Here is a 19,696-nt window from a genome sequence, read left to right as displayed (position 1 = left end):
TTTCTATTGATGATCCTAGGTTTGCCAATGCATTTGCTTCTGCGTTTGCTTCCCTTGTGATATGAGTAATTGACCACTCCCAAAATCGCGCCAACAGAGCCTGAACTTTTACCACGTATTGTTGTATGCGCTCCTCTTTGGTCTCGAAGATCCCGTAGACCTGATTTACCACCAGCTGTGAATCGCATTTGATTTCGATGACCTCGGAGTTAAGTCCCCGGGCCAATTCGAGCCCTACAATCAAAGATTCACACTCTTCTTCATTTTTAGTTAAATGGACCGTCCTGATGACTTGACTTAGGGTTTCCTACGAAGGCATGATTAAGATTATACCGAGCCCAGACCCTTTTACGTTGGAAGCTCCATCCGTAAATAAGGTCCAACCCCTGATGTCGATTATGACACCATCACTGCTTCGTTGGTTGCCAGAGGCAATAATCTCGGACTGAAATCAGCCATGAAGTCAGCGAAGACTTGCGACTTAATTGCAGCCCTCGACTTATACTTTATGTTGAATTCACACATTTCGATGGCCCATTTGGCCAATCTACCCGAGATCTCGGGTTTATGGAGGATGTTCCGCAAAGGGGGAGTAGACACCACGGCTACCGTGTGGCATTGGAAGTAGGGCCTCAGCTTCCGAGAGATGACTACGAGAGCTAAGGCTAGTTTTTTCAATTGCGGGTAACGAGTTTCTGCTCTCTTTAAAATTTTACTAACATAATAAATGGGAGATTGCGTACCTTCATCCTCTCGGATTAAAACCGCACTTACTGCAACTTCCAAGACCGCGAGGTAAACCAGTAACGTTTCACCTTCTTTTGGTTTTAAAAGTAATGGAGGGCTTGACAAGTACTTTTTTAAATCCCTCAAAGCATGTTGGCACTCCGGAGTCCATTCAAAATTATTTTTCTTTTTGAGCTGTGCGAAGAAACAATGACACTTTTTTTATGACTGGGAAATAAATCTGCTCAAAGCTGTCAATATCCCCGTAAGCCTTTAGACTTCTTTCACGTTTGATAGTTGGTTCGGGATATCTTCTATGGCCTTGATCTTATCGGGGTTTACCTCAATTCCCCTTTGTGATACCAGAAATCCCAGAAACTTATCAGAGTTGACCCCGAACGCGCATTTCTCAGGATTAAATTTCATATTATGCTTCCTTAGGATGTCGACAGTTTCTTGCAAATGTTTAAGATGATTACCTGCATTTAAAGACTTAACGAGCATATCGTCTATATAAACTTCCATAGTTTTTCCTATTTGATTTTCAAACATCTTGTTCACAAGCCGTTGATAAGTGGCTTCGACGGTTTTCAACCAAAGGACACTACATTGTAACAATATATACCGAAATTCGTTATAAAAGAAGTTTTTTTCTGATCTTTCGGGTTCATCTTAATTTGATTGTACCCGGAATAAGTATCGAGGAAACTCATTAATTCATGCCCGGTCGTGGCATCAATCATTTGATAGATATTTGGCAGTGGGAACGAGTCTTTCGGGCACGCCTTGTTAAGATCTTTATAATCTACACACATGCGAAACTTATTGTTTTTCTTAAGAACAACTAGTACATTATCTATCCACTCTGGATATCTTACCTCTTGGATCGAACTGATATTAAGTAAGCGGGTTACCTCTTCTTTGATGAATTTATTCCTGGCTTCGGCGATCGGGCGCTTCTTTTGTCTTACCGGAGGTATGTTAGGATCCAAGCTTAACTTGTGTACGGCTATCTCTGTCGGGATTCCTGTCATATCTTTATGCCACCATGAAAAACAATTGGCATTAGATTTAAGGAATTTAATGAAGCCGGACCTGAGTTCTGGGTGCAGTCCTGTCCCCAAGTGGAATTTCCTTTCTAGGAATTCTTCGAACAATGCCACATGCTCCAGTTCTTCCACTATGTACTTCGTTGCATCGGTCTCTTCTGGAACGTTGAAATATCTCGGCACCTAATAATATTCCGACGCCTGGATAACTTTATTTAGTTCAGGAGTAGGTGCCGGTCTCTGTAATTGCTATGCCACATGTTCCTTTCCTTTGTTACTGGAAATCGAATTGCATTCATCTCCCTTATCGATGGTTGGTCACCCCTTATCTGCTTAATTCATTCGGGCATTGTAAACTTCAGCAATTGATGATATGTTGATGGTATAGCTTTCATATCGTGCAACTATGGCCTTCCCAAAATGATGTGGTATCCCATATCACCATCTACCACTTCAAAAAGAGTTGTTTTCATTACTCGTTCAATGTTCGTGAGTAATAAAATTTCTTCCCGAGTTGTCACAATTGCGAGGTTGAATCCGGTGAGGAGCTTTGTGGCCAGAATAATGCTTCCGGTGAGTTTAGCTTGCTCCAATACTCTCCATTGTATGATATTAGCTGAACTCCCTAGATCTACTAGAACACGTTTAATCTTAAAATCTAGAACATTTAAAGAAATTACCAGTGTGTCGTTGTGTGGTAGCAGCAATCCGTCTGCGTCCTCCTTCGTAAAAGTGATATCGTCTTCCCGAAGCCTTTTGCTATGAGTTATAGATACTTTCGTCTTCTTTGCTGCTGAAAAGGTAACCCCGTTAATCTCGTTCCCTCTGAAGATCATGTTGATTGTTTGACGCGGGGGATCTTCTCCTGCTTTCGAAGGTTCCGTGTTGTCTTGGTTACGACCGTAATTGTTCATAGTTCGGTCACTCAAAAATTCTCTGAGGTGACCATTCTTCAGTAATGTTGCCACTTCTTCCCAGAAGTGTCGACAGTCCCCTGTCCGATGGCCATTCATCCTGTGGTATTTAGACCATAAGTTAGGATCCCTCTGGATGCAATCAGATCTCATCGGTTTTGGGAATCTTGTTTCTTTGATGTTTCTCATGGTCGATGCCAACTCCACTATATAACGTTGAAGTTGTATTCCGATAATTTGGGGTAAGAAGGATCTCGCGATCCTGACACTTCTTTATCCTGCAATGATCGATTGTTCCGACCGTGATTAGTCCTCCTATCAACGGTGAACCTGTCCGCTATCCGGAAACCTCTGTTACGGCCTTCGGTATTTTCGTAGGGCAAAACCCGCCCCCTCGAAGTCCGTCTGTTCGCATCATAATCATTCTTTAATTTTTCCATATACTTTTCTCGTCCTTTGGTCGACGATGCAAAACCAACCTGATCATCTTCAATCCTTATTTTTGATTCGTACCGGTTGTGAACATCCTCCCAGGTCGTTGCTTGAAACTCGAGTAGGCTTTCCTTTAATTTTCAGAAAGCGTTTGAACTCCTCGGATTCAATCCCTGGGGGAATGCTTCAACCGCCCATTCATCTGGGATAGTCGGGAATAACGTTCTCTCCTTCTAGAATCTGGTAACGAACTCTTGTAGAAGCTCAGACTCTCCTTGCACAATCCTGAATATATCGGCCTTTCGGGCATGAACTTTCTTGCCCCGGCATGAGCCTTGATGAAAGAATCCGCAAGCATTTCAAAGGAATCTATGGAATGCTGGGGTAACAGTGAATACCACGTCAATGCTTCCCTTGTGAGGGTTTCTCCAAATTTTTTCAGCAGCACAGATTCAATTTTGCGAGGAGCTAAATCATTTCCCTTTATCGTCGTTGTGTAGGTGGTAATATGCTCTGGTGGGTCTGAAGTTCTGTCATACTTTGTCACTTCAAGCATTTTGAACCGCTTCGGGATTAACTCTGGTGTCGCACTTGGCTTGTACGACAATTGAGTATACTTTTTCGAGTCTGGGCCTTTCAGGGCTGGTGGCGCGCCCAGTATCTAGTCCATGTGGGCGTTCACTTCCCTCATGAACCGTAAAATTTCATTCTTGAAAGGATCATTCTCATTGTTGAGCCCGAATCCATTCCCCCCTGCCCCATCGGAGCTAATTTCATCCATGGGAGTGTTGTTGTCGACCCTCTGCGTCGTTTGAGTCGTGGGAACCCCGGGAGGAATCAGATCTCGCATGTTTGCATTATTTGAAGCTCTCGACAACACTTGCTTCAACTCTGTCATAACTTTATCCTGTCGCGTAAGGTGGCCTAGAATGATCGCATGTTGCACTTGCAAGACCCTTACCACGTCGACGCCATATTCCTCATCAGTGTCATCGGGAGTGGTCTCCCGAATATGTTGAGGATACTGCTTGTCATGCACCGGTGTAGCATCACTCTCCTCATTATAGGTGTCACTGATTGAGTCCTCGAAATGAGGTTGATCCCTTCGAATTTTGGGGGTGTGCATGTCGTTAACAGTGTTATCTGTCATTTCTTATGATCTTTTCTAAAATAAAAATAATCAAAACACGTTAGTAAAAAAGTCAAGGATCAATTTAATTACACGGTTATCTAGGCCCCACGGTGGGTGCCAAATTATTTACCCGTAAAACGGTATAGTTGAATTTATACGTAGTTTCTAGATAAGTGAATTAATTTGATACTAAAATAAATAAATAATAGAATACTTATGCAATACTTAGCCTTAGGGTATAGACGAAATGACAAAAGCAACAATTCCGGGAACAAGGTTTCTAGGCACAACAACAAAGAAATCAAAAAGTAAGAAGATAATAATGTATTGAGCTTTGTATAGAATATAGCGTAAGCTTGCCAGAGAATTCGTGTCCTTTACAATGACAACTGAGCTCACTATTTATAGCTATGAAGAAGGTCATAGGATCGTGCCCTTCTTTAATGTCAATTATGAAGGGCATTGATGAAGATATAACGGTGAACATAAATGACAAATTCCTTGTAACGGGTAATTGCTCTTAATGCCATGGAATATTCTCTATTAAATGCTACCGGGTGAAGAGCATTTATCACATTTTTATGAGCATTATTCTTTCCGGTGATAAACGAAATAGTTGCCTTCGGTCTTTAGCCATCCCCTTGTCTTGTGTTCTACGTGTCCCTTTCTCGGACGACCATGTGTCATAGCATATTTTACCCTATGCATCAATCTTTATTTTTGGTGGGTTTGAATTCATCAACACTCTCACTAACATCTAACACCTTTGCACTAATATTTCCCATCAAAATTACTCTTTGAGTATGACCAATTTCTCAATAGATCAAAAATTTCTCAAAATAAAATAAAAAAACGATTTCAATTTTTGCAATGCTAGGTTAGAATTTCAACTTGCCAGAAAAGTTTGAGTCTTGTTTGAGAAAGATGAGAGAAGTTTAAGAGTCTTAGTCCCGGGCTTCTATGGCTTCTTCCGTTGTTAGAGAGCTCTAATTGGGTGTCGGGGAGGGGGGAGGGGAGAGTCTGTTTTGTCTTCATGACACTGCTTTTGTTCAATTCAGATTCAAGCACCACTAATGATCTGGTGCTAGCCTCCATTCTCGCTGGTCAACAATTTTTCGGTGAGTGCCTGCATCGATCTAGGAGCACAAAGAGGAAGTGGGTTACAGGGATAAAGATAATGAAGAAAGAAAGTGAAATAGGAAAGAAAATGAAATAGAAAAGAAAGATAATGAATAAAATAAGAAGAAAAGATAAATAGAAAGGAAAAATTTAAAAAAATAAAAATTAATTGATTTTACACGTGGCAAGTAAAGATTGGTGCGTAATTTACACCTCTTTTTTGAAATTGGGATTGGTTTTAAAAGGTGTTATTTATTACACTTCAAACATAGTTAGGAAAATTATAGGACTCTAATAAAAATAAAATGGCGCAACGCCAAGGGGTATTTATGTATTATCCCCGGATCATGCATGGACCCAGATGGAGCGAAACTTAAAGGGCAAATACAAAGTCCATACTGACTTATAAGAGATTATTAAGATGTTCTTTACTTTTTCTTTTTTATTTAGAGGATTTTGAAACACGACTTAAAGGAAATTCAAAAACCTAACGAGGAATCTTGGACTTCTAATTTTCCCTTCGAGGAGTTAGCCACAATCTATAGAAGATGAAGCTATTGAAAATCTGGAACAAGTTCTGGTATTCTAGAAGAGATCAAAGCAAATATCATACAGGAAATATTCACAAATGGCTAATTTTCAACCCCTGTAACTGAAATATAATATTCTGAAGTTTCGTTAAACCGTAGAATCGTAACTATTTCGAAAAGACATGATCCAAGAATGGCCCGGGAGCGGCTATTTCTACATCTCATCCTAGTTGATTTATGCTTGTTTAATTGTTCATCAAACTCTACCGAATTAGCGGAACTTTGTGCTATTTGTATTTTACATATTTATTAAATTATTCACAACTCTACCTAATTGGCATGATTTTGCGTTTGTCCAATTATTCATCAAACTCTATCAGACTGACATGACTTTGTGTTTTCATCAAAATATATCTAATAAAAATAATTTATTTGTGTTATTCGACAAAGTAGTTTTCGAAACTACAATTTGGTATTGAACGGTATGACAAAATGGTAGAACTTTTTAACTATAAATATTATATTATTATATATTTTCTCCGGTCCAAAATAAGTGATTTTTTGGCCTTTTTTTTATGGTCCAAAATAAGTGATTTTTCCAGATTTCAAGAATGAAGTAATTATTTTTTTTCCTACATTGCCCTTTGAGTAAATAATATTAGAGTATGTGTTAGGGGTGTTTATGTGAAGAGATAGTTAAGGTTAATATGGTCAATTTCATTGGTAATTAATGTTAAAAGATGAATTTCTTAATCTGTGTGAAAATATCCAAAAAAATCATTTATTATGGACCAGAGGGAGTAACATTTAGTACAGAATTCTATCATGTCGATAGATCTTAGCCGAAGCCTACAACACGAGGGAGATATTTATTAAATAACATTAATTGCGGAGAAAATTCACTAAGACCACCCCTTGCAATTGTTTGCAAAACAAATCTATTTTGAGACTTATATAAGATGGACCTAAAATGGGTTTGAAAGCTCTAAGAGAAATGGACGTATCTTGGTCTAAGACGGGCGTAGAAGAAATCAAATATATGGACCGAAATAATTGTTGGGAAATTTAAGATAGAAAGTCAGTCCGATTCACTAAGTTTCCGCTATACGCAGGGTCTGAGTAATGACCGAACCACAAGAGTTTATTGTACGCAAACTTATCCTGCATTGTTGACGTTAAATTTCTAAGCACAATTGTACCTCCAAATACTGTATTTTTACTTCGGCTTCAAATACATTGTCCAAAACTTGCGTCTACAAAAAGATGTAAATATGAGATGGACCAACAATGGGCTTAAGAAAAAACTTTACGAGAAATGGATCGATTAACAATGAATATGGATGGCCATTTGGGTAAAGATTCCAATCTAAAATAGTCCAGTTGGATTCACGTTTACTTTTCCTAGTCGGTATACATAATTATATTCGTCAGCTACTTTTAGTTTAATTAGTTGGGTGGACGGCTATTTAGGTTAATTTTAAAAAAATAAATCTAAAAGTCCAACGCTTATAGGGCATTTCATTTCTTCAACCGTCTACTCATAATTTTGATAATTTATACATCAAAATGATGAATAAATAAACGGGAACAAACAGAACCGTGAAAACCACGAGGAAACGTGATAATTAATTATCAATTTAGGGGTCGTTTGGTATGAGATATAAGAAGGTATATTAGTGGTATAAAAATTTAATACCGTTTTAATACTTTGTTTGGTTAGCAAATATGGTATAAGTTATCCCGAGATTAAAATTAGTACCGGGATAACTTATACCTTATAGAGGGTGGGGTAATTAGTGCCGGGATAACTTATACCTTCTTCTTAGAAATTATGCAATTGTCATTTTTAATACAACATACCAAACAGTAAATAAAAAATAATACCAAAATAACTAATTTCAGTATAACTTATCCCGGCATAAGCCGTATTCAAACCAAACGACCCGTTAAGAGATTATTAAAACCTAATGAGAAGTAAATTATGTACATTTCTTTGGTCAAAGCCCAAAACTAGGCTTCGAGATCCTCAATTTTCAGTCAAATTGTTTTATTTGATCTTGATCAGGATGGCATTATAACAATATTAATATTATATTATTTAATTATATGTTTTTAATTGCCACCGGCGAAGAAAAGAATGCCAATAATCCTTGTTAAGAGAAATTCATAAATAGCAAAAGTTATATCTTTTACTAAACGCTTTATCCTTTTGAATAATAAGTTAAATACTTACTTTATATACTATTTAGATTTTTCTTTGTTTTGTTCAAACAAAAGTCTTTTTATTACTAAATTTACAAGTACACCTGCAACTTGATAAGACGAAAAAAAATGCAATTTAATAAGATCAAGCCTTTTTTCTGTAAACAAAGTAAAATAATTTATAATAAAAAGAAGATGTACTTCTAGACACTGTTAGAACACAAAAATGCCAAACGGTAACATATTCTAGAATCAAAATAACATAAAATAACAATATAAAAAAAAAATCTTAACATAAAGTAATATTCTTGTCATCATAATATGGGATTAATCATAATCTGACGTTTTAACTTCACTAGCGATTGTAATAGCCGAATTTCTAAAGAAGAGGCTGAATTATTATTTTTTATTAAACAAAGGCTGAAAAAAGAAATCAAGTTTTTGTACAAACGCAAATAATTTAATTTTTCTTCAACACCTAAACATCCTGCCTATTTCCCTTCAAACGTTGATCAGACCAAATCTTCCCGCGTGGGTCCCACATTTTCATCCATCTTCTGCTCTAATTTTCCGTTGATTTCTTCAAAACTTTTCTTCGTCTTCTGCTGCTTCTTCCCTAAGCAAAAAAAATGGGAATTTCTTTGAGTAAAAGGCAACAAAATCATCACTTCCACCGCCCTCCTCCGCCACTACCGCCACCGTCTTCTTCCATTCCTCCGGCCCTCCCTCCTCTTACACCACCACCCCACCCAAGCTACTCCTTTCCTCCAACTACTGCAACACGACCTCCCCCCTCACAAAACCCCTATCCTTTACTCCCCCCACCCCCACGCCATAACGTGGTCCCGACTTACCCCCCACCCCCACCTCCTTCAAATTCTTATAATTACCATTTCAGTTTCAATCATCAGTCCAGTTATGGTAGTAGTAGTAGGCCTGTAGTCTATCAAAATCATTACCCTCCTTATTATCATCCTCACGGTAATAATGGATGGGGTGGGTTTAGACCTCCGCCAGCGCCGTTGCCGGTGGTGCCGTATGTGGATCATCAAAATGCAAAGAAGATCAAGAATGATGTTAATGTTCATAAGGATACTATACGGATTCAACTCGATGAGCTCAATAAGGATTCCCATTTGGTTACCTTTACTTTTGATGCCCTTGTTGATGGAAGGTACTGATCATTTTTCCCTCTTGCTTTGATTTCATGGTTCTTTTTTATATTAATTATTATGCCTTTGAGTTGTGTAATTAGTACTCTGTAATTTGTTATAGAAATGAGCTTCTAAGGAACCCCCGTAATGGAGGATTAAAAAGCATGACTAAATTGAAAATTAATGAGGAATCTGCAATTCTGTAAATGATCTCATGTAGTGGCTGCATAAATGCTGTAAGTTTATGAGTGAATTATGTCTAAATTGGCTTTGATTTAATTGTTTTGATGGATTGTTGTGGTATCGTTTAGAAGTATACAATTATTTTGCTTCTATTATATGAGATTAAAACTCAGGGATCGAAGGGATATTATTGTGTAAAGCTGTGTAAGCCTTGACATTTTTGGATTGTAGGGGTAAAGTCAACTGCTAGTAAAGTATCTGTGGATAGATGTTTAAAAAGAATCACATGTTATTAAATGCCAAATTCCTGCAAACCTTGTTGACATGTGATGTTGAGTCATCTGTTCTCTCTCTGCATTTTTCCAAGTTTCTATTGGGGATATCAAGAATGACCATGCAAATACCTGGTAATGTAAGAATTAACTTTTGGACAACTTGTAGAGGAACTTGTAGTATCCGCACCTTTGGGGCATTCTTTGTGGCGATTGGTTTGGATCCAACTGTTTACTTAAGATTTTGATTTAGGCAATTTTTTTTGTGTTAACGATCTATGGAATGATATTCTAGTAGTTGTGGTGAGAGTCTCGATCCCAAGGCTTGACAAAAGTTTAATTGAAGGTATTATGAGTTACTCTTTTACACCCTCGTGTCTTGTTCGGCAAAAACTACATGACAATGCTTTGAAGGTCTGCCAATAACTTTGGAAGATAAAAACTTCTAAGTTCAAGGTCTCCACAATAATAACTTAGCTAGTTCAGTGAGCCTCATTGTGCTGAACTCTTGGCTAATAATGTGTTAACGTCTGAACTATTATGGTAGCTTGGGCAGGGGTGGAGCTACCTTGTCCAAAGGGAGTCAATAGGCACCTCTTCGCCGGAAAATTACACTATGTAGATTTGTCAATTTTTTTCCATATATATGTATATATAAAAAATAAAAAAAAATGTTGAATCCCTTGGCTTTTTTGTGTGTTTATTTTATATTTTGACCGCCCTTAGTGAAAATACTAGCTCTGTTACTGGTTGGTTTGTATGTAGTCTAAGGAGATCATCTGTGAAAGATCAAATGACATAAAAATCTGAGTTAATACTGCTTTATTATTGTATAAGAAAATTGTTGTTTCCTCTTTTTCTTTAAGCCCTAGTTTGAGAGGACAAACCCCACAAAAGGATAGATATTTGGAAGTTCTTCTGGATCAGCCGCTTTTTCAAATATCAGATTCCTGGATGGCGACATGCTCACTATATTCTGATTGATTATAAACCGTATATCTCAGAGAGGTCATATTTCTTTGGGTTAGTAATAATTGAGTGCTTTCATTATCTAAAATAAAGAACATCTCCCGCGAAAAGATCAGTCAGGTACGTTTTTATATTTCTATGAGAAGATTTTCAGTACGTGGCGCATAACAAATCCTTATTTAGCAATAGGTTTTTAAGCAGGCCATTGTACTGACCAGGCTTCTCTCTTTTTTGGAGTCACAAATAGCGTGTCAATAGAGCAGTAGCCTTTTGTCTTTCTCTTCAAGTTTTCTAGGGGAATGAAGTTCCTGCATTTTCTCTTTTTGGTTTTTCCCTGTTATTGAAAGTGCCCTGTGCAATAGGAATGAGTAAATTTTGTTTATTTTCTTGTGAAGAATCAGTTCTTTGGGTCTGGCAGAACGGAATATAGATCTTTCTTTCTTGTAACACTGCTAAATTTGCGTGAGTATTTCTGGTTGAGGTTTGACAATTTGTTCATGAACCTATATATAATGTGATTGTTTCTCAGCCATTTTGCTGTCTTGTTCGAAAAGTTTTTACTTAATATTTTTAGAATATGCTCTGTTGGTATTTTGGTTCCAGTGATTGCTTCTTACTTATGTTAGTGATGCTGGTGCTATGCTCTCCTAGTCTGGCACTCAGTTGATGTTTCATAAAATAGCATTTACTATTATTTTGACCAAAAAATGAAGAATAACATTTATTTCTTTTCCTTTGTCCTTTGCCTGCAGTATCACCATTTTCTACTTTGCGAAGGAAGGGGCCAACTGCAAATTCAGTCCAGTATATCCTGAAATCAAGCCTGTTCAAATACCATTTGAAAAAGGTCTGGGCCAAAAGTTTTGCCAGCCTTCAGGAACTGGAATTGACCTCGGGTTTTTCGACGTCAATGAATTATCAAAGCCAATCCAAGGAGAAGAAATTTTCCCGCTCATTATATCAGCAGAGTCATGTCTTCCATCTAAACTAACAGACGAGAAGTATGATGAGCAATCACTGGATAAGTCTCCCCATGCACAGATAACTGAAGCTGTGCTAGTGAAGAATAATGAGGATCATTTCCTAGTGAAAGTGATCAAGCAGATTTTATGGATTGAAGGAGTTCGCTATGAGTTGCGAGAGATTTATGGTATCAGCAATTCAGATGAAACTACTGTCAATGATGAGGAGTCAGGAAAAGAATGCGTGATTTGCATGACTGAGCCGAAAGACACAGCAGTTTTGCCATGTAGGCATATGGTATGGTCATCTACTTTGACAGTTGCTTTATTTCTTCAATATCTCAAGATAACAATATATAATAAGTTTAGAGAATCTGGTGCATATTACTCTTGGCTCATACTTATATCAATAACCTCTTGAGAAGTAGTGTTGGATTTTACACTTGTGTAAAGCCGTTCCTCTCAAAAAGGAAAAAAAAAATGATGGTTCCTCTCCTCATAGAGTTTACTGGAGCATATGATGGGCCATAGGTTTTTGTGAATATTGATGATATAGTAGACTTTTGGAAAACTTGGCCATCTCTGATGTCTCTAGTCTGCACCCGGACATCCACTCATTGTTGGCCGTGCTTCTAGTTTGAAAATCTTTTATGAATCTTTAGGTTATAGATGTTGCTTCATTACTTAAGAACAACAAATTAATTCCCCCACCCCCACCCCCCACCCCACAACACACACACAGAAAAAAAGAAGAAGATCAAACCAATAATTGTTTTTGCAATTTGGCAGACTTGGTTCTCCCAGTAACATACTGGAATTCAGTCTTTATTGGAGGTTGACATTGGGGAATATAATGAACTCCAGAGCTGGAGTTGGGGATAAGGCCCTCGAATTTCAAGAGGGGTCAAATGACTACCAAATGCTTTTGATCAATTTTAATAGGATGTTACCTCTACTACGTTTATTTCTCATTGGAAAGCTTAAAAAATTCACTACTTCTGGATTTATAATTATTGGAAATCTGTAGTATATGTAAAATTGACTCGCAGTCTCTCACTAGTCAGAAGAGTTTAAGGCTAAAGAAATATGTCTGTGCCAGCAGGATGTGATCTTTATTAGTCTGCCTTCTGAAGCGTTTGCCATGGCTAACTTGCCTTAGTGGACTATATGAGTCTATGGGACACATCTATGTATGCCTTCTTATACACTTTATAGAAAATTTTGTGGAGCTAAAGGTTGACCTATTTCAGCAGATATCTGTAACAATATATTCACGTGAAAACGCTAATGGTTATATAATTTTATAGTTCATTTTCCGCTTTAGCATTTCCTTTCTCAAACACTATGTAATAGGCTAATATGCTCAGAATGGTAAATAACTCGAGGTAATAATTTGTGACAACTTCGTATTTTTTCTTCTATATTATGTGACATAAGTGGGAAGGAGGGAGTGATCAACATTAACCCCCCACCCGCCCCCACCCCCACCCCAAAAAAACGAAATAAAAGAAAGACAAATAGACATTATGTTTTATGAGCATTAGACATTTGCAAGAAGTGGGAGAGATATATTGAGGGTTTCTTGTAAAGAATCTTAATATCTGTAGGAAAAGGATTGTTTCTATTGCCTCAACCATGTACAATTTATATAGTAAATTCAGAAGGGTTCAATCTAAATAGATACAACAGAGATATTCACAAGAGTTTGAGTGTGACTCTAACTAGGACTCTAACTAGTGTAGCTTGAGGTAAATGGATTACGTTGATGAGAAAGATCTGTTAGGATTTGGATTATCCTTATCATGCCCCCTCAAGATGGGCTCAATCTCCTTGAGGCCAATCTTGTGAATGAATTGTCCAAATGATCGTTTAGGCAGTGCCTTTGTCAAAGCATCAGCAAGTTGACTCCCAATAGGTATGTGACTTACTGAAAGCTCATTTCTTTCTACTTGGTCGCGGACGAAGTGAAAATCAATGGCCACATGCTTCATTCGACTGTGAAAGACTGGATTTCGACTTAAATAGGTAGCACCAATATTGTCACAGAGTACCTTCGGAGGGCTGGACATGGAAACATGCAATTCCTTCAGTAGGTTTGTGATCCAATTAAGCTCAGCTACAGCAGAAGCAACAGCCCTATATTCTGCTTCAGTAGACGATCTAGCAACTGTGCGTTGCTTTTTGGAGCACCAACTTATTGGATTATTGCCAAGAAGTATAACATAGGCAGAAGTTGAGTGCCTGGTGTCTGGTATACCACCCCAATCAACATCTGAGTAAGCTAGCAACTTGAAAGAAGTGGCGGGCATAAAGTGAAGACCATAAGTAATGGTACCCTTCAAGTAGCGTAGAAGTCTCTTGGCCGCTTGCCAATGTTTCAGGCTTGGTCGATGCTGAAACTGAGCAAGTTTGTTCACTGCAAAACATATATCTGGACGAGTGAATGTTAGATATTGTAAGGAACCAATAATCTGTCTGTATAACTTGGCATCTGCAGATGATGATCCATCATCAAGTGAAAGAGGTTCATTGGTTGACATCGGAGTGCTAACACTGTTCGCATCGAGCATGCCGAATCTTTCCAGAAGATCAGCGATGAAGCTGCTTTGGGTGAGAACCAAACCATGAGCATGCTCCAAGACTTCAACACCAAGGAAAAAATGTAAAGAACCAAGATCTTTGATGGAAAACCGGTTACCTAGTAGTTTGATGGTACTTTGGACATGAGAAGAGTTAGAACCAGTGACGACGATATCATCGACATAGACCATCACAAAGAGTAATGAGGTGGTAGTACATTTCAGGAATAAAGAGTCATCAGATTTAGCCCTTTGAAAACCAAATGACAGAAGGTATTGTTTGAGCTCGTTGTACCATGCCCTAGGTGCTTGACGAAGGCCATATATTGACTTATGAAGCTTGCATACATGTTGTGGAAATTTAGGATCCCTAAAACCGGGTGATTGATTCATGTATACAACTTCATGAAGTGTACCTTGTAAGAAGGCATTGTTCACATCTAATTGTCGCAAGGGCCACTTAAACGACACCGCAAGCGCAAGGATTAAACGTATTGTAGTATGTTTGATCACAAGACTAAAAGTGGAATGAAAGTCTACCCCAGGTCGTTGATGAAAACCCTTTGCAACTAATCTCGCTTTGTAGCGATCCACAGACCCATCAGGTTTATGCTTGACACGATAAACCCACTTGCAACCAACTACATTTTGAGATGGAGATGGGGGAACCAAAGTCCAGGTGGAATTTCTCATAAGGGCAGTAAATTCATCCTTCATGGCTGTTTTCCATTCAAGATACTTGTTTGCTTGGGCAAAAGTTGTCGGAGCAAGAGGAAGCGGTTTGGTGGAAGAGATACCAAGAAAGTCAAAGACAACTTTTGGTTTGAAGATATTGTTCTGGGATCTCGTGACCATAGAGTGAGTAGGAGCAGGTGGCAAAGGTTGTGGCGGAGGCAAAGGATATTGTGCAACAGGAGACATAGTGTTGGGCATGCTTGTAGTAGAGGGTGAGGGTGAATTAGCTGAGGTACTTACAGCAGTACTTGGTGACACATCCTCTGCAGTAGTTGGAGTTGCAGTGATCTCTTGAGTAGTCCTTGGGACAACCATGTCGATGTCTTGAGGTATAGGAGGTGGAATGCATGATTCATTGGTATAAGGTAGGGAAAATGAGGAGGAGGAAGCTACTGGACAGTGCCAAAACTCCAAGTTGGAGGTTGAAGCGCGATCAAGGGAAGGGAAGTTCAACTTGAATGGAAAAACATGTTCGACAAAGATAACATGTCGGGAGAGAAAAAATTTTGAGGTCAAGAGATCTAGGCAAGCAAAATTGTTAGTGACAGAGGAGTACCCCATAAAGACACAAGGTTTTGATTTTGTGTCAAGTTTGGAGCTAGAGTAAGGTTTAAGCCAAGGATAACAAAGGCAACCAAAAACCCGGAGCTTATGATGATTAGGTGTGGTATTGAACAAACACTGAAATGGTGATTTTAAGTTGAGCAAAGGTGTTGGTAGTCGATTAATGAGGAATACTGCAGTTTGGAATGCAATGGACCAAAATTTGAATGGTGCCGAGGCATGATGAAGTAAGGTCAGGGCAGTGTCAACGACATGTCTATGTTTTCTTTCGGCAGTTCCAACTATTTGAGGAGTATATGGAGGACTCATGAGATGCTGAATGCCTATTTCCAGTAAGAGAGATTTAAGACCAATATATTCACCTCCTCCATCTGTGTATAGTGTCTTGATGGATGCACTAAACTGATTATGAATCATTCGAGTGAAGTTAATAAAAATACTTTTAACATCTGATTTATTTTTTAGCGGAAACAACCAGGTATACTTAGTATAGTGATCAACAAAGATAACATAGAATCGAAAGTTGTCAAAGGAGGGAATTGGAGATAGACCCCAAACATCTGAATAAATAACATCAAATGGCTTAGAACTAGAAATAGAATTGTCACCGAATGGTAAACGATGACTTTTATTACATTGACATGAATTGCAAAGGGTAAAAGGAGCATTAATTGACACTGGAAGCTTGAATGAGAACACACATGCTTTAGTGATACGAGGTTGAAGGTGACCAAGACGAGCATGCCAAAGGTGCAGGGACGGTGATGCTTGAGTAGCAAAGTTGGCTTGTAGAAAAGGGGGTGAGACACTGGTTGGTGGCCATTCGTAGAGATCACCTTTACTCCGACCTTGCAGAAGACATACCCCCGTGCTCAAATCCTTCACAAGAAAAGAATAAGGAAAAAATTCAATGGATGTTAGATTTTGACGACAAAATTGAGCAACAGAGATTAGTTTCTTCTTTATATATGGGGAACAAAGAACATTCTGTAACTTAAAAGAATTATGAAATGAAGAAAGTGTAGTGTGACCAATATGAGTAATCGGAGTGGTTTTACCATCTCCAACAATTATTTCATCAGTGCCAGGGAATTCTGTTGCGGGTTGTAGAGATTGTGAATTATTTGTTATATGGTGTGATGCTCCAGAGTCAAATTGTCACATAATTGGCATTGGACTCTCTGTTGGTTGCTACGGTTGTTGGGGTGGAAGGAGTTGGTGCGTTGGTTGGTTGAGGTGTTCTGAATGGGACCCCTGCGGTTGTTGCTTGGATTAGAGTTCCTGGATTTTGAGTGTGGGTTGGTTGATTTTTGATGAAACTGGGCAGTGATGATTGGGTTTTCAAGCTTTGGCTCCGAGTGTTTAATAAACATCTCATGCGCAAGCAATTTGTCATAGAGCTCTTCAAACGATATTGGGTTATCTCGAGCCCTTATAGCAGCAGATAGTTCCTCTTAGGATTTTGATGACAAGTTCCTCATTTGAGAGAGGTGAGCCACTGGATGCAAGATCATCCGAAATGGATTTAATATCCTGCATGTACTCACTAATAGAGCGTGACTCTCGTTTGAGATTAGCAAGAGTGTCACGCAAGCTGAAGATACGTGACTGGGATTTGTTGGCATAAGTAGTTTGAAGAATTTCCCAAGCGTGTTTGGCAGTAGCAGCATGTGCAATAAGAGAAGCGATTGCAGGATCGACTGAGGCCATGATAGCATTGCGGACAAGGCTATCCTGTCTCTGCCAAAGCTTGGTTGGGAAATTCATTGTTTGCTCCATCTTGGATATGCACAGATGGAGAGGGAAGTGACCCATCCACATACCCAAGAAGATTATAACCAAAGAGAAGAGTTATGACTTGTGATTTCCAAGTGCAGTAGTTGGAGCTCCCTTGCAATTTCAAGGGGAGTTGGGATGCTGGATTGAATGAAATTAATTGGGATGGCTGAGCAATGTTCCCATGACTGATTGTGACGGTGGGGAAAGTAGACGAGGTGGCTGAAGAGTGAGTCTGTGAATCACCCATTCTGGAAAAATAAGGGAGTAACTCGTGTGAGTTTTTAGAAGGCTCTTGGTACCATAAAGAATCTTAATATATGTAGGAAAAGGATTGTTTCTATTGCCTCAACCATGTACAATTTATATAGTAAATTCAGAAGGGTTCAATCTAAATAGATAAGTACAACAGATATATTCACAAGAGTTTGAGTGTGACTATAACTAGGACTCTAGCTAGTGTAGCTTGAGGTAAATGGATTACGTTGATGAGAAAGATCTGTTAGGATTTGGATTATCCTTATCATCTAGAACCAACGGAACTAAATGCTAGCTGCTGACTGTTTAATGTCGTAGTTTTTGAGGATGCTTTATTTGATCATTTGATCTCTCCTTTGAGTTCCTGTGGAGACTTATTAATTGCCATTACATTAATTGAAATGAAAAACGATAAAATATAGGAAAGCAGGAGAATGAAGTGAAGGTATAGTCTCTCAGCAGGAAGTTCTCTTGTTTTAAAGTTGTGTCTTATCTTATATTCTCAATTTCTTTCCTTTTTGATGTCCATTAACTCTGGTATTTCAAAATTGCAGTGTTTGTGCAGTGAATGCGCCAAAGCACTGAGGCATCAATCAAATAAGTGCCCAATATGCCGCCAACCCATTGAGGAACTTCTGGAAATTAAGGTCAACGAAGGTAAACCTAGATAACAATACTAAGTTTTGGTTACATTGTTTACTGCTGTCAAAGCTAATTTAAATAGGAGTATTTCTTATGAACACAGAAATGTTACGCAGTATCTAATGATTCATGCAAGTGGCTCTATCTCTTCTGTCTTCAACCTTGACATATTTTTTTCATTTTCTGCTTTGTAGTGGCGGCATCATAAAGCTGGCATGTTGTGACAGCCAGAATTGTAACAAGTCCAAGGTTTGTTTTTTGGTTCAATATTTCGGCCTGTGATTGTATAGCACAGAGATTGTACATAATATGGTGTGAATAATAGAAGTTTTCCCAACATTTTCACCTTTTTCTTAAAGGAAAATTTAGACACATCTTTTAGTTATTATCCCTTTATTCTTGAGGTAATTAGCTTGAGAACCCCAATGTTTTTCCTCTTTTATTCTTTTTTCATTCTTATTTTCTATGTGATGGAGAAAAAAGGGGTGGGAATATTTGTACTGCAAGTAAAGTGGAGAAAAAAGGGGGGGAAAGCACATGATGAATCTTGGCTTTGGCTTTACTAGGATTTTGAGAAGACAAAAGGCTGAAATGGTGTCTGAAAGTATAAGGAATCTGTTTGAATGGGAAGGATTGGTCTCTTGTGCAGAAGGGAGACAATTTTGAATGACGTTAAAGTAAAAGTGTTGTGTGCAGATCCCAAGGTTTGAACTTTGACGTATCACTGGATCATGTTGCTTATGTTCTTGACAGTAGTAAAGGAAAAAGTATGCTTTGGACATGGCAGTTCAATTCCGCTTTAAGTTTGAGTAGAGAATTACTTTCCTTCTCCACTTCCCCTTTTTTTGGTTTTCCACTGCAGAGTCAAAGATGGAAAAGAATATAACGAGTGTGGGATATTGATAAGACACTGAGAAGAACCAAAAGATTATGTTTCGTTTTCACGTTATGAATTTTCTCTTTATCCACATGAAAGTCCTCTAAAGCTATTTTTGTGGTCGTTACAATTTTTATTTTTATGGAAAGTACTCTTTTAGAGAGTTATGTTGTTTTGTGTTCTCCAAATATTGATGTAGAGTTGCTAATGCTAACTGATATTTGGAACGCCGATATTGGATGGCCTCATGTATACAGTTTTCGGAGAACAAAATATTCTCCAGTAGAACCATTTGGTGCTTCCTTGTGCGAATATCAATCTATCGTACTCACTGACTAGGCCAGGTGAAAATATTATTTATAGAGAGAAGTTCTATTTACATGGGTTTGGACTTGGGAGATAGAAGATGGGATTATGAGATGTACCAACTTGGAAAGGGATAAGGTAGTCATTTATTTGACAAATGAGTGTTTTTATTGATAAGGGTTGCTACTTTGTATTTCACCATTTCATTATCCCTCTACGTTTGGATATGCTTTAAAATTATCCTCTATTTCTTGTTCGAATTCCGTTGGGTCAATGGCAAAAATGAATCTTCTTCCTGACATTGTGGTCAGATTT

The 19,696-nt window shown here is 38.3% G+C and overlaps 2 protein-coding genes across 4 annotated transcripts; one reads left to right on the top strand and one right to left on the bottom strand.

The window, feature by feature from the left end:
• Nucleotides 1-2,179: 2,179 nt before the first annotated feature.
• On the bottom strand, nucleotides 2,180-2,878 carry LOC138905471 (uncharacterized). The gene has a single exon (XM_070193995.1). It carries the CDS (start codon nucleotides 2,876-2,878, stop codon nucleotides 2,180-2,182), a length of 699 nt encoding a protein of 232 aa, XP_070050096.1.
• A 5,667-nt stretch (nucleotides 2,879-8,545) lies between these two features.
• On the top strand, nucleotides 8,546-18,583 carry LOC104092211 (probable E3 ubiquitin-protein ligase LUL4). Of its 3 annotated transcripts, none has more exons than XR_011409434.1 (4): nucleotides 8,546-9,278; nucleotides 11,435-11,942; nucleotides 12,434-16,625; nucleotides 17,228-17,958. XR_011409434.1 is itself a non-coding variant. In XM_070180929.1 (4 exons), the coding sequence occupies exons 1-4, from the start codon at nucleotides 8,734-8,736 to the stop codon at nucleotides 18,420-18,422; spliced, it is 1,176 nt and encodes a 391-aa protein (XP_070037030.1). In that variant the 5' UTR covers nucleotides 8,549-8,733; the 3' UTR covers nucleotides 18,423-18,583. The 3 variants fall into 3 exon arrangements, 2 of the variants coding, with proteins under 2 accessions (XP_070037030.1, XP_070037034.1); XM_070180929.1 differs by lacking the exons at nucleotides 12,434-16,625; nucleotides 17,228-17,958 and adding exons at nucleotides 18,111-18,203; nucleotides 18,393-18,583 and having other exon boundaries at nucleotides 8,549-9,278; XM_070180933.1 differs by lacking the exons at nucleotides 12,434-16,625; nucleotides 17,228-17,958 and adding exons at nucleotides 18,111-18,213; nucleotides 18,393-18,583 and having other exon boundaries at nucleotides 8,550-9,278.
• The last annotated feature ends 1,113 nt before the right edge of the window (nucleotides 18,584-19,696 follow it).

The sequence above is a fragment of the Nicotiana tomentosiformis genome, chromosome 1, assembly GCF_000390325.3.
Source record: "Nicotiana tomentosiformis chromosome 1, ASM39032v3, whole genome shotgun sequence".
Classification (NCBI taxonomy): domain Eukaryota; kingdom Viridiplantae; phylum Streptophyta; class Magnoliopsida; order Solanales; family Solanaceae; genus Nicotiana; species Nicotiana tomentosiformis.
The sequence above is the reverse complement of the archived record's forward strand: the minus strand, read 5'-3'. Positions and strand labels throughout refer to the sequence as shown.